The sequence below is a fragment of the Alexandromys fortis genome, unplaced genomic scaffold, assembly GCF_014885135.2.
Source record: "Alexandromys fortis isolate MF-2015 unplaced genomic scaffold, M_Fortis_MF-2015_v1.1 scaffold_339, whole genome shotgun sequence".
NCBI classification, from domain to species: Eukaryota; Metazoa; Chordata; class Mammalia; order Rodentia; family Cricetidae; genus Alexandromys; species Alexandromys fortis.
In genome coordinates, this window is record NW_026068234.1 from 609,789 (window position 1) to 625,063 (window position 15,275).

The 15,275-nt window shown below is 48.4% G+C and overlaps 1 protein-coding gene across 1 annotated transcript; it reads left to right on the plus strand.

Annotated features, from left to right (window-relative positions):
• The first annotated feature begins 3,650 nt into the window (after positions 1-3,650).
• Zscan22 (zinc finger and SCAN domain containing 22) lies at positions 3,651-15,232 on the plus strand. Its single transcript, XM_050130952.1, is given in 4 exon segments — positions 3,651-3,782; positions 4,495-4,577; positions 8,781-9,261; positions 11,505-15,232. Coding segments are annotated over 2 exon segments (1,479 nt in total). The 5' UTR covers positions 3,651-3,782; positions 4,495-4,577; positions 8,781-8,858; the 3' UTR covers positions 12,581-15,232.
• Positions 15,233-15,275: the final 43 nt, after the last annotated feature.

Consider the following 15,275-nt stretch of genomic DNA (forward strand, 5'->3'; position numbering starts at 1 on the left):
ATTCTCATTCTCTTGTAGCATGCTTTTTCCTATATTTTGAGCATTTTCCCTAATAAATTTATTGTAGCTTTATTGCTGGAAGATTATAACATCGTGCCCTCCATCCAATTATTTTGCCAAACTTTTCTCAAAGAGCTCTGAGTGTTTCCTATACATTTCCTGTGAGGGTATGAATGGGTGGAGGGCAGTTCATCAGTTATTAAATCATATGAGGGGGCTGGAGAGATGGCTCAGAGGTTAAGAGCATTGCCTGCTCTTCCAAAGGTCCTGAGTTCAATTCCCAGCAACCACATGGTGGCCTACAACCATCTGTAATGAGGTCTGGTGCCCTCTTCTGGCCTTCAGGCATACACACAAAGAATATTGTATACATAATAAATAAATATAAAAAATAGACAAATAAATAAATAATATGAATGTATTCTCAGTAAACCTACTGGGGAGAAATCCAGAGGATTTATTTATTCCTATGCAGATCATTTGTACAAGGTTTCTCAAAAATAAGAATTTCAAAAAAAAAAAATCCACTATGGTTTGTGGCACAATAAAAATCAGAGCCTTAGTGGAGACTGCCATTATTAATGAGGAAAAAGTCTACATCTTAAGGGAAACCAGTAAGACGTAACCTTATATTTCTCTCTAGTGCTGGGATTAAAGGCATGTGACTCCCTAGTACTGGGATTAAAGGTATGAGCCACCACCCCCAGGATCCATTTCTGCACTGATCTTCTGTAGCCCAGGGTGACCTCAAACTCACAGAGATCCATCTGCCTCTTTTCAAAATCCTGGAACTCAATGTGTGTGATGCCACTGCCTAGACTCTAGTAGCTTAGTTTTACCTTCTGGTCTTCGGGCAAGTTTAATTTATAAAACATAAAATATCACTGTGGTCTCCCTCAATCTGCCAGAATTTCCCTATGAGTAGGAACCACAGTGTGTCTTTGTCATAGGTGTTCTGTGTACGCCTAAATGTGTGTTCATTTAACAAAAGGAGTTGCATGTGGAACAACTTTAACTCTGTAATACTAAAGGTGAAAAGGCTAGAATGCAGACAGACAGACTTCCTAGTTCCTTTTTCCTTTCCCTTATTAGCCAACCAAACACAAGAAGCCCAGGATGTTAGATCCAGCAGCCAAGTACTCCAGGTAGATCTTGAATGGTTAGCCAGGGCTATATAGACCTTATCTCAAAAAAATAAAATAAAATAAAAAGCAATAGTGGGGATTCTTAGCTAGGCCAGAACTCATAGGCCCCCGATTTAGAACAAATCTGTCTTCCTTCCCATAGAGTCTAGGCTCACCCACTTTCTTGCTTATGACCTCTACTATCCATTCTTTGAGCTTTAAACTCATTTTTCAACCTCAGAGTCCCTCCTCTCCCATCCAAAAACACAGGTAGTACATGAAGTGTTCTAGCACACCCAAGCGTGGCAAACACAGGCCAGAGCATGGCAAACATACCGCCCCTCTCTCCTTTGTTAAGCCAGTAGATTACATTCCTATTTCCTTATTTGACCACTTTGTTATGCCTGACTCATTCCTGAGACTGATCATCAAGGTCCAACAAAACATCAGGGTTCACCAATCAAAATTCATCATTTTGACTAACCTAATTAAAATACTCAATCAGAGCTAACTCATTGTAGCATAGACCTCCCTCTTTTTTCTCTTAAAATTAACATGTGCAAAGATGTTATGTGCAGATTCAGATTCAGCCACTTTGTCTCTGTCTTGCTTAATAATGGATCTCTTTGCATGTGGCTTGTGATGGAACATGGTTTTTAGGTGTTGTCTGCACCCAATTCAGGGTCCAGAGGAAAGCACCCTGCAGTACTCAGGTCCCCTCAGTACACCCACCTCAGTACATTGCATACATTATGAGAAAATACTTGTTATCGTCCATCTTAGACTGAGTTTCATGGCGTGGTGCCCAGTCCACAATATTAAATGCCTGATCAAGAAGTCTTCCATGTTGTTATTCCCTTTTCCAGATAGGAAAAAGACCCTAAGTAGAGTAGTGAGGATCTGCTGTACTAGCGATTTTCTCCTTAACTCGACAGTTTGTATCTTGCTGTTGTCTGCACAGTCCCCATACAGATAACCTGTGATTGCCATTTATGAAATTTGGTAGCATGGAGCTGAGGCCGTTACACAGATTGTTACACTGCGCACTGTTTACTTTGTATGGAGCTCAAAGAGGCAAAGTCGCCTGGCAGTGGTGGCACAGGCATTTAATCCCAGCACTCAGGAGACAGAGGCAGGCGGATCTTTGTGAGTTCCAGGCCAGCCTGGTCTACAAGAGCTAGTTCCAGGCCAGGCTCCAAAGCTACAGAGAAACCCTGCCTCGAAAAACAAAACAACGAGAGAGAGAGAGAGAGAGAGAGAGAGAGAGAGAGAGAGAGAGAGAGACAGAGACAGAGACAGAGACAGAGACAGAGACAGAGAGAGACAGAGAGACAGAGAGAGAGAGAGGCAAAGTCATGAGCAGTTTCACAAATGCCAGCAGTAATCACCTCTGAGACAAGCACCTTGCCTAGAGTTGGGAGCTGTCCGTGGTTCTGAAACATCCTAGCCCTGAACTGTCTGTCTTACGTGTTAAGTATTAGTTGGCTAAGATTGGTTAAATTCAAATAAATGATAAAGACTAGGGAAGGTTATAGCTTGGGGCCTTGGGGTTGTGCTTAATGTGAGTAAATCTCTGGATTCTCCCGTGGGGGAAAAAAAAAAAAAAACTCTGACAGCCAAGATGGCTAAGTGGGTAAAAGAAGTACAAAGAAGTACTTGTTGACAAGACTGAGTTTGATTCCCCAGAACCCACATGGTAAGAGAGAACTGAGTTCCACAAGCTGTCTCCTAACCTCTTCACTTGCATCATGCCACATACACGACACACACACACCAAATAAATGTGATTTTTTTAAAAATATTTATTTATTATGTATACAATATTCTGTTTGTGTGTGTGCCTGCAGGCCAGAAGAGGGCACCAGACCCCTCTACAGATGGTTGTGAGCCACCATGTGGTTGCTGGGAATTGAACTCAGGACCTTTGGAAGAGCAGGCAATGCTCTTAACCTCTGAGCCATCTCTCCAGCCCCCCCCCCTTTTTTTTTTTTTGAGACAGGGTTTCTCTGTGGCTTTGGAGCCTGTCCTGGAACTAGCTCTGTAGATCAGGCTGGTCTCGAACTCACAGAGATCCGCCTGCCTCTGCCTCCCGAGTGCTGGGATTAAAGGCGTGCGCCACCAGCGCCCGGCTAAATGTGATTTTTAAAAATTATGTATATGGATATTTTGCCTGCTCGTATATCTGTACAGCACTTGTGTGCCTGGTGCCTGTGAAAGCCAAAAGAGGGCACCAAAACTCCTGGGAACTACAGTGAGATGATGGTAAGCCATCTGAGGATTCACCCGCACCGTGCATGCTCCAACTTCCCGAGCAAACCACAACCACTACTAACGGACAACTCTGTCTCAACACCAACCTAGGGTCGGTTCCCTCCCTGAGCCCTCCGCGAATCAAGCACGCACTCCTACAGCTCCCAAAGGGTCCAGGGGCTTGGCGCTGTGCTTTCTGGGACTTGTAGTCCAGGTGACGTACCCTGTGGCCGTGCGTCTGAGCTAGGCATCTTGGGAGTTGTGGTCCCTGGGCTTGAAGGCGCCTGTGTGTTCGTCATCAGGGTATCTCCGGAATTGTCTGCTGGGACTTCTGGAGACCCGGTGAGAGCTGGAGCCGTGGCACTGAGGGCTGAGAGCTGCGAACGCCCACGCCGAAGCTGACGGCCTGTGAGTAAGAACCGGCAGAGTGTGGCACGGCTGACGAGTGTAAGACCGACAAACAAAAAGTGGGGACTGACCGACCGGTCGTATGTGCCCGACAGGTTGTGCTGTGTCTAAAGCATCTTGGCCTTGTATATCACGTCAAGTGACTAACTGATGAAGCGACTGAAAGAAATAGTTCTTTGATGGACTTTGTAGGTGGGTTGTGAGACGGAGCCAGTGGGTTTGTGACTGAGTTCAAGTGTGAGTGAAACCCTCTGTGTCAGAAATGCTGACTAAAATGTTCCTCCTGCCTCCCAAGCACTGGGTGTACACAGCCACGGCAATACTTGAACTGCCTTTATTCCATCATAAAATGTGTATTAACAGCCTGGTGTGTCGCACACGTTCTTTTCGAAGCTGGCCTAAAACTCACTGTGTAGACCGGGCTGGCTTCAATCTCAGACGTCTGTTTGCCTCTCCCTCCTAAGTGCTGGGATTAAAGACGGCGCCACCATGCCTACCTTATTTGTTTTTAATTATTTTGTAGGATATATGTGCATGTGTTGATGTGGGCATGTGCATGCTGTGGGATGGGCCTGGAAGTCGGAGGACAACTTCTGAAAGCTGGCTGGCCCTCTCTGTCGGTCTCCTTGTTTCTGCTCACTGCATACTCCAGACTAGCCGGCCCACAAACATCCTGGTGATTCTCTGCTCTGTGCCTCCCATCCTCCCATAGAGTGCTGGGATTACAGATGTGTTCTCCTGCATCCAGCTTTTTGCAGGTTCTGGGGATTGAACTCAGGACAGCAGGCTTCCATGGTGAGTACCTTTACCTGCTGAGCCATCTCTTTGCCACCCTCTCCCTTTTGTGGGACAAGCCATGTCTTGATAGGTAGCTCAGACAGCCTTCAGAGTTGCAATCCTCCTGCTCCATCCTCCCAAGTGCTGGAATTACAGGCATGTGCCACCATGCCTGGACTGAAAAGTCCCCAACTCTTAAGGTGTTGACAATGCAGTGATGGCAGGTGGATAAGAACAAAGACAACTGTGCTATCCACCAAGTGGTGAAGAGTAATAAGAAATAAAGCAGGAGGCTGGAGAGATGGCTCAGAGGTTAAGAGCATTGCCTGCTCTTCCAAAGGTCCTGAGTTCAATCCCCAGCAACCACATGGTGGCTCACAACCATATGTAATGAGGTCTGGTGCCCTCTTGTGGCCTACAGACGTACACGCAGACAGAATATTGTATGTATAATAAATAAATTTAAAAAAAAAAAAGAAATAAAGCAGGGTAGGGGGCAGAACTTCTGCAGAGTTGTCTTTTGTATAGAGACCTGCCATACAGAAGGGAGAGAATGCCTAATAAGGAGAAGGCATTTGCCCAGGACTGAAAAAGAAATACATTTAAAAAGCCAGCATTATTGAGATTCTCATAATCAAAACCCACCATTTAGTTATTTATTTAGGGCTGAAAGAGTCTTGCTCTGTATCCCAGGATAGCCTTGAACTCTAAATCTTCATGCCCTGGCCTTCTGAGAGGTGAGATTATAGGTATGTGTCACCATACCTGGCTAAACTTTTATCTATCTATCTATCTGTCTGTCTGTCTGTCTATCTATTTATTTTTGAGGCAAAGTCTCACTAGTACTACTGGATGGCCTAGAACTCAAAGTTCTGCCTGCCACTGCCACCATAGTCCTGAAATGAGAGGTATGTGCCACCACACCCAGCCTAAAACTCACCATCTCAAAGTATACAATTCAGTAGTTTTTAGTAAACCACACCCCTGGTCATAAGCAGCAGAGTTCCAAATAAGCCCTGACTTATAAAGAACCACAGCAGAAATTAGAAAGTATTTTAAACTAAATTATTATGAAGTAGACTATGGTGGTATATGCTTATAATCTCAGCACCCAGGACGCTAAAGCATAAAGATTTCCATATCAAGGCTATACTGGGCTACATAAGGGATCCTGCCTCAAATAAATAAAAATGTAAATAGAACTTAACAAAATTGTGATATATGATTAGAGCTGTTTAGAAGAAAATGTTTAGCTTTAAACACATGCACTTGATTTAGACTTGTTTGTTTGTTTTTGTTTCTTTTTCAAGACAGGGTTTCTCTGTGGCTTTGGAGCCTGTCCTGGAACTAGCTCTGTAGACCAGGCTGGCTTTGAACTCACAGAGATCCGCCTGCCTCTGCCTCCCGAGTGCTGTGATTAAAGGCATGGGCCACCACTGCCTGGCTTTTTTTTTTTTCATGACAGGGTTTCTCTGTGTAGCCCTGGCTGTCCTGGAATTTGCTCAGAGATCTACCTACCTCTCTCTGCCTCCCAAGTGCTGGGATTAAAGACCACCACCACCTAGCTGATCTCAAACTTTTATATTTATTTCTTTATGTGCATGCATACTACAGCATAACACTTTGGGGGGACATTTTTTATTGATTTTTATTGCGCTCTACATTTTTCTCTGTTCCCCTCCCTGCCTCTCCCCTCCCCGCTTCAGCCCTCCCCCAAGGTCCCCATGCTCCCAATTTACTCAGGAGATTATGTCTTTTTCTGCTTTCTACTTCCCATGTAGATTAGATCTATGTAAGTATCTCTTACAGCACAACACTTTTTTTTAAACTTTTTTTAAAAGATTTATTTATTATGTATACAGTATTCTCAGTATTCTGTCTGCATGTATGCCTGCAGGCCAGAAGAGCACCAGACCCCATTACAGATGGTTGTGAGCCACCATGCGGTTGCTGGGAATTGAACTCAGGACCTTTGGAAGAACAGACAGTGCTCTTAACCACTGAGCCATCTCCCCAGCCCCCAGCACAACACTTTTAATAGTCAGGTTTTTCCTTCTACCATATCCTAGGTATCAAATGTATGTCATCAGGTTTGGCAGCAAATGCATTTACCTGATAAGCCATCTCAATAGCCCAAATACATGCATCTGAAAAGAAGCAAGGTGGTCAGGCATGGTAGGACATGCACTGGGGATGAAGACTGGAGGCCAGTCTCGTTACATAGTTCTACAGGGAAACAGCAGATAAAGTGAATAATTCACTATGTGGTTATCAGCTCAAAAGATAGGAAAATGGGTAATGTATTAGAGACAGGAGATATGGCTCTGTGGCTAGCCATAGATTTGCTTGCATTTGCAGCTCACTCTCCTGCTAAATCCTTCCCTAGCTGGGAGACTTTTCTTTCTGTATGTCTTCACCTAGAATAGGAATATAGCTTATGTCCCTTGAGTTTGTTATGAGTTCATTTGTGTGTGTGTGTGTGTGTGTGTGTGTGTGTGTGTGTGTGTGTGTACTCCATGTGAAGGCCAGAGGTTGACGTCAGGATTCTGCCTCTGTCACTTTCCACCTCTGCTGCTGCTGCTGCTGCTGCTGCTGCTGCTGCTGCTGCTGCTGCTGCTGCTGTTTTGAGACCAGATCTCTCAGCCTACAACTAGCCAGTGAGCCCTGGGGATCTGCCTGTCTCTGCTCCCCTCTGTGCTGGGGTTATAGACCTGCACGGCCATGCTAGGCTTCTTATAGTGCTGGGGATCCACACCCAGGCCATGCTCACTCAACAAGCACTTTACCAGACTGAGCCATCTCCTTAGCTCTGTTGAAATTACTTTATTCTTTGTTTTTATAGTTCTGTTTTTATGTATATAGGTGTTTTGCCTACATGTATGTCTGTGTACTAGATGCATACCTGGTGAAAACCAGAAGAGGGTGTCAGATGACCTGGGACTGGAATTACAGACAGTTGTGAGCCACTAAATGGGTGCTGAGCCTTCTCTCCAGCCCCTGAGTTTTTTTTTATTTTCACATGTGGTACTCAATCAAATGACAACACACAACAGTCAGTTCTCTTCCTCCACTCATGTGGTTCCTGCACCCTTACCTGTGGAGCCATCCCATTGCCTGCTCCCCTCTTTTTTTAACTTTATTGGATTTGTTATTTGATAACAATTTCATATAACATGCATTCTCATTACTATACCCCCCAGTCTTCCTCCCACCCATTATCCTCCTCCCTACAGACCTTTCCACATTCATAACTGTTTTGGTTTTGAGACCCACCGAATTTAACCGAGATCATTGTAATTAAGGGTTTGAAATTCTCTGCTGGAGCTTAATGAGTTCCTCCCTGTTGTGTATTTTGTTTTGATTTTTTTGTTTTATTTTTTTTTTGGTATGAGTGCACTATCTATATGCATGCCTGCGTGCCAGTATGCCTACAGCATCAGATTCTATTCCAGATGACTGTGAACCACCATGTGGTTACTGGGAATTGAACCCAGGTCCTCTGGAAGAGCAACCAGTGCTCTTAACTGCTGCACCATCTCTCCAGCCCCTGTTGTATATTCTGAACGCATGCGACCACTGAGCATCATCCTCAGCTCTGAACAGACACTGCCATGATCATTACATTTATTTTTTTTTCCCCTGGGGCTTTTATTTCAAGTTGATTTTTTTAAATTTTTTTATTGATTTTTTTTTTTTGATTTTTCGAGACAGGGTTTCTCTGTGGTTTTGGAGCCTGTCCTGGAACTAGCTCTTGTAGACCAGGCTGGTCTCGAACTTACAGAGATCCGCCTGCCTCTGCCTCCCAAGTGCTGGGATTAAAGGCGTGCGCCACCACCGCCCGGCTTTTATTGATTTTATTGAGCTATAATTTATCTCTGCTCCCTTACCTTCCTCTCCCCTCCCCTTCTACCCTCTCCCATGGTCTCCATGCTCCCAGTTTACTCAGGAGAGCTTATCTTTTTTCCACTTCCGATGTAGATTCGATCCATGTATGTCTCTCTTAGGGTCCTCATTGTACATTCATCTTTTTCCATGTGCGAATAAGTGACTTGGTGGCAAGCACCTTTTCCTGATAATCCACCTCACTGACCCAAATACATGCATCTAAAAAGAAGCAAGGTAGTGGGCATGGTAGTGCATGCACAGAGGATGAGGCAGGAAAATGGTGATTGGAGGCCCGTCTGGCTGCCTCAAACCTGCATCTCCTCTCCCTCTTTTCAGATGGTGAAGCTCTAACATTTCTACAGACCCAGTTCTGAGACTCCAGCCATCCCGTGTCTCACTGAGTGCATCTGCCCAATGGCCATCCCCAAGTGCCCTCTGAGCCCAGTACTCTGGGAACAGGACAGCTTCCTTCAGGTGAAGGTGAAAGAGGAGGAAGAAGCTAACCTCTGCCAGAGCCAGGGATGCAGCCCTAACCCTACTGCCCATCCTGAGGCTGCACGCCTGCGCTTCCGGCACTTCCGTTACGAGGAGGCATCCAGCCCCCATCAGGCGCTGGCACAACTGCGAGAGCTATGTTGCCAGTGGCTGAGGCCAGAGTCGTCCTCCAAAGAGCAGATGCTGGAGTTGCTGGTGCTGGAGCAGTTCTTGGGTGCACTGCCCCCTGAGATCCAGGCCTGGGTCGGGGCTCAGTGCCCAAAGAGTGGAAAGGAGGCCGCCATTCTGGTGGAGGATCTGACTCAGTTGCTGGACAAGAGAGGTAAGGAGGTGGTCGGCCACAGAGAGCGCTGGCACAGCCTGGCTGGAATGTAGGCCAAGCTAGCTCTAGTTAGGGACTGCTGCTGGGGTGCTCATTCTCACCTTTGTACCTTAGCCAAGGGTACACGTGACCAAATAAATCCCACGCAGTTATGAGTAAGGGGCTTAGACACAGCAGCATCCAGAAGATACACTCAGGGAGCCTTGATACTCAGCCTGCTTGCTCTCACCTACTCTCACGTTCCATATCTCCTTTAGGTCTGGGTTTCTCTGTGTAGCTTTGGAACCTATCCTGGGACTTGCTCTGTAGAACAGACTGGACTTGAACTCACAGAGACTCCTGCCTCTGCCTCCCGAGTGCTGGGATTAAAGGTGTACACCACCAGCGGCCCAGCGAGGGTATCAGATCTTGGAGTTACAGACAGTTGTGAGCTGCCATGTGGGTGCTGGGAATTGAACCTGGGTCCTCTGGAGGAGCAGCCAGTGCTCTTAACCGCTCTCCAGCCCTTATTTTTTTTTTTAAGATGAGAGGTCTTTTGTACCAAAGCTAACCTCAAAATGCTACATACCTGGGGGATGACCTTGATCTTCTGATCCTCCTGCCTCCACTTCCCAAATGCTGGGATTGTAGGCATGTGCCACCACACCCAGCTTCAGATGCAGGTACTAGGGATATAGGTAAGCACTCTGCCAGCTGAGCTCTATCCCTAGCTTATCACCATCTCCCCGGAGGTAGTCAGTCCACCAGTTCCTGACTTATCAAGTGGACGGGGAAAACAGCAAGCAATGTCTAGTGTGAGCCGCACTGAACCAACAGATCTGTCTTTGCCTTTGGACCATCAAATCCCAGGAACTCATAGTGAGCCTGGGGCTCTTCCCCAAAGGAAGTGTGGCTCCTGGCCCAGATGAAATGACTGAAAGTCTTGAGTGAGAGGGAGGGGGAGAGAAATAAGTATCCCTGTGTATCCTCTTGTGGCCTTCCCTGTGCTTGCCTACAGGATCTGGGCGATGGATAGATGGCCCTGAACTGGAGTGGGCACTTGTCATTCAAGGAGACCCACACATGTATTCCCTACCCAGAGATGTCTGGTAGGATGCAAGGGCCCAAGTGCTGTATGGTCTAGTCCAGGAACTTCCAGAGCAAGTCCCAGTCTGGCTGCAAGCTAACTCAGTTAGAGCAAGTACAAGTCCCTCAGAATCTCTAGTAATCTTATGATTTACTCACTTATTCATTTATTAAGACAAGGTCTTACTATGTAGCTCTTGGCTTGGAACTACCATGTAGAACTATCTTGGAACAAGCTCTAGAGACCAGCTGGTTTTGAACTCAGAGATCAGAGATCCTCCTGGCTCTGTCTCCTGACCGCTGGGACTAAAGGTGTGCTTGACCATGAATAATCCTGTGATGGTGTACCTGGGGCTCAGCACTTCCCCTGGGCCTCAGTCTCCTCACCTACAGTGGAACCACTAAGCACCTCCTCTGGAAAGGATGAGGCAGTGCACTTGGAGACATAAGCCAGCGGCCCTGGCAAGCAAGCACTTTCACAAACTGTGTGGCCGGATGATGGCGAGCTAAACTTAAGGACTGACGACTTGGCACCTCAAAGTCTGGGGTCAGAGCCCTGTTTATGAGTCTTCTCAGCCCAAGGATAGGCTGGAGGGACAGCTATTGCATACTGCTCTGACTCATCCATGGGACTCATCCGTAGACATTGCCAGATGAAGTATCCTCAGGTACCCTTTGCTCCTGTGGAGAGCGGGTCAGTGCAGGTCGCCTCTCCCTCCTGTTTACTCGGATCGGGGAGTTTAGGAGCAAATCAGATGTCTACCTAGAGTTCTGCCGTGAGAAGTGACAGTCACAGGCGTCTGGCTTGATTCTCATTCAGCCACTCTTCCCAAAGACAGCCTCTGAGTTTAAGGGACAGAGCCTGGACTCACAGAACTTGGCCCTGCCCCAGATTGCCAGGAGCAGATGCACAGGTACCCGACAAGGCCCAGCTTCCCCCACTCTAGTTTTTCAGATCTTATCCACATGTAAGTTTTCCTATGGGCATTTTAGCCAGATCAGGAGCCTTGGCAAGACAGATGGCAGTTTAGGGTAGTATAAGAGGACAGTCCTGAATCCTTTCCCTTACTCAAGACACCGAAGGAAAAGGGACCACGTGACAGATGTGTGGGAGGGGCCTCGGGCAAATAGAGAGGCTGTGTGGCGGGGAAGTAACAGTATGATTTGCATGATTCCAGGGTGGGAACCAGGAGAGCCACACGAAGAGGCAAGTTGTAAACAGAGCAGCACAGACGAGTCACACCCACCAGACGTGGCCACTGAAACACCCGCAGGAGTCGTTTCCCCAAAATCCACCTTTGCCCACACTTGTAAACCTGAGAGCAGCTCTGCGAGCCAGCCAGAGCTCCTAGGAGCACGCTGGATGAAGCCTGCTGCCCAAGAGATGGATTTCAGAAAAGACCTGGGGTCTCACATGGGTGCCCCCAAAGACCAGCCTGCCTATGAGTCTGACGTCTCAGGAAAGAGTTCCAAACCGTGGCCCAGCTTCCCTTCCCAAGACAAGGCTTCTTCGGAGGAGAAACTTGGCCCATCGTATGACTATGGGACAGTGCCTCCAAGTACACACTCAGAAAAGAAGCCCTCCACGTACGGTGAATGTGTGAGAACATTCCAGAATACGTAAGCCCCGGAGGCCCACCAGAAGAGCCCCTCTCAGAAGATGCCCTATGCCTGTGTCGAGTGTGGGAAGGCTTTCGGTCGGAGCAACCACCTTGCCCAACACCAGGTTGTCCACACAGGAGCAAAGCCCCATGCGTGTAAAGAGTGCGGGAAGGCCTTCAGGCGAGTCACCCACCTGACGCAGCACCAGAGGGTTCACACTGGGGAGAAGCCCTATAAGTGTGAGGAGTGCGGCAAAACCTTCAGCCGCAGCACCCACCTCACCCAGCATCAGCGGGTGCACACCGGGGAGCGGCCTTATGAGTGTGACCTGTGCGGCAAGGCCTTCAGCCAGAGCACCCACCTGACACAGCACCAGCGCATCCACACCGGGGAGAAGCCATACAGGTGTGAGGTGTGTGGGAGAGCCTTCAGTGACTGCTCAGCTCTGGTCCGGCACCTGAGAATCCACTCTGGAGAGAAGCCCTACCGGTGTAAGGACTGCCCAAAGGCCTTCGCGCAGAGCTCCTCCCTCATTGAGCACCAGCGCACGCACACGGGAGAGAAGCCCTACAAGTGCAGTGACTGTGGGAAGGCCTTCAGCCGCAGCTCAGCTCTCATGGTCCATCTAAAGATCCACGTCACTGTGCTCTAGTGACCGGAAGCACCACAGCACAGCCTCCCTCAGAGAAACCCTGAATTCCACAGGAGCCAGGAACCCCACTGGTGGATAACTGTGTCACCCAGTGTCCAATGGCAGACTGGGGCCATCTGGGAACACCTCTACATTTGAGGTCCCAGGTGAAGTCCCCTAATGAGCATAGAGATTCAGCCCAATCGGTGGAACTTCCAGAAGCTTCCTACTGCCTTTTCTCTCCCACTCAGGCTGGTCCCAGAGAAAAGATAACCTGAGCTAAAGATGTGCATTGGTTCTTGGAACCAGAGCAAGTAGAGCTGAGTGTCTATGTGGCTCAGTCACCTCTAGCTGATCCTCTAGGTAGGAAGGCCCGAGCTTCACATTCTCACACGGCTACTGTTCTTGCCAGTTCCTTTGCTGTCCAGCCTAGAAAGGATGCCTGCCAGGCTCACTCGGTGCCTTTCTTCCTGCTTCCCCACCATATAAGTGTATACCAACACCAAGACACTTGTGAGGCCGCCTCTCCGGTGAAGCCTCCTCCGTGCCGGCCCACTCATGCCTTCCCTGGCTTCACTCCCATGGTGCTTGACACTTGCCGAGTATTGTCTCCCTTCCAGACTCCAGCCCTGTGGATTCACCTCGGGCTCACCTCTGATCTAGCCCCTCCTCCCGCATCACCTTCCGTGAGCTCTCGTGGCCTCCCACTGGATTTTGATCAGGGCTCTCCTTTCTCACTCCTTCCGGCCTTAATTCCATCCCCACCCACTTTCTTCCTGCTGAGGCTGTTTTTGCTGCCCAGTCATCCTGTGTCACTCCAGGATAGGAAGCTGCCCGGTGAGTCACCTTTTCAGCAAACTTTGGTGAATGAAGTACAAGTCACTTCGGCCCAAGCAGTTGTTCTGGTCATCCTCAACTGTGTATGTGAATGCTTGGTTTCAAAGTGCTGGTCTGCCTGTTGGGCAAACTCCACTCCTTGCCTGTTGTCTGTGTTTGCTGCAGACCTGGCCTCCTCTTGAGCCTTCCACTCCCGTAGCCTCACCTCCCACAGGCCTGCCAACTTTCTCCCGCCTGTGCCTTCCTGCCTGTCCCTGGAGCCCTGAAGCCCTCTGTCCTCTGATGCCGCAGCTGTCCTTGAGGAGCTTCCCCAGCCATTCTGACCTGACCCTCCCTTGCTGCTGTGGGGCCCCATTCACGCTGTCTTAAACCTCTCACCCCTCTCACCATGTCACTGTCCTTGCGCTTCTTACAGAATGCACGGGCCAGTGCGCCCAAGGCCACAAAATAGTTCCTGCTGTGGACAGGGCACAAGATGCACAGACCCTTCCCTGTCATCCACCCAGAACAAAACATGGCTACACCGAGTCTTCCTCAAGCCCTGGGTGCCATAGACTTAGCATAGACTTAGGGGGTGCCAGCACTCTGCCAATTCTAAAATCATAACCTGTTTGCTCTGCCTGACTTCCTTTCCCTCAGAAAGAGGATCCCCTGGTTCTTTTTTTTTTTTTTTTTTTTTTGGATTTTCGAGACAGGGTTTCTCCATAGCTTTTGGTTCCTGTCCTGGAACTAGCTCTTGTAGACCAGGCTGGCCTCAAACTCACAGAGATCCACCTGCCTCTGTCTCCCGAGGATCCCCTGGTTCTTGTGCCTCTTGACAAACATGGGTGACTTCACAAGGTCCTCAGTCAAGGATCTATGTGAGCTACTGTATCTAGACCCATTAGCATAATACACTTTGTTTTCCTGAGCCTCCTGTGTCTGCTCTTGTGGCCTCACCTGACTATCACACACAAGAACATAGACCAGGAGAGTTGCAAACTGGAGAATTTCAATAAAAGTACTGAAATTCCTACCACATGGGTGGAAGCTGCAAACAGGTTGGGCTGCTCCAACAATTGCATTTGCTTCTGTGTGGCCACTAGGGAGGGTCCTCCTAGCAAAGGTTATACTACAGGCCCACAGGCACGGCTACTCCATGGAGGGTTTAGATGCAGGGCAATTAGGTAGGACTGAGAACCCACCCCCAGCTTGCAGGGTTCCTGGTCCCTGTGTATATGGTATAGCTGCGCCCTGCTATACGAAGTTCGCACACACAGGCCTTCTCTTCACAAGATGTCCGTGATACTGAAATGGACAGTTCAGGCCAGCTGGCACCCACTGGGCTCTGATCTCTAGAATACAAAGCTGCCAGGTCTTTAGGCCCAAGCTCTCAGACCCAGGGCCAAGAGCCGTAACGCAGACTGCTGTGGAGGGTTAAGGAATCCCAATACCTAAGATTGCCTGTTACCCACAATGCCCATTGCCACTGAGAGCTGAAGAATCCAGACGTAGGCCAACAGGAGAGCTCGGCCGCTAGAGAAGCGGCCAGGACTGGAGATACTCAAGGTCTTCACAAGGATTATACCACTAGGGGGCGCCCGTCTGCTGCTGTTCTCACTCGCGGCTTGAGCAGAGGCGGCAGGCAAGCACCAAGGGAAACCAACGCTACCAAGACCAACCAGCACTAGCCTAACCACGATTCTGTCTGGGTAAAACAAGCAGCACAGATGGCTGATGGTTAACACAAAAGTGCCTAGTCCCAGGCAGCCCCACCTCTCTAGGCACAGATCAACTTTACCCCAATCGACAGCTCCCAAGCTCAAGCCTAGGTTGTCTGTCCTACTGTATACTCACTGTGACACCAAAGGACATGATTGTCCTTTTTTTTTTTTTTTTT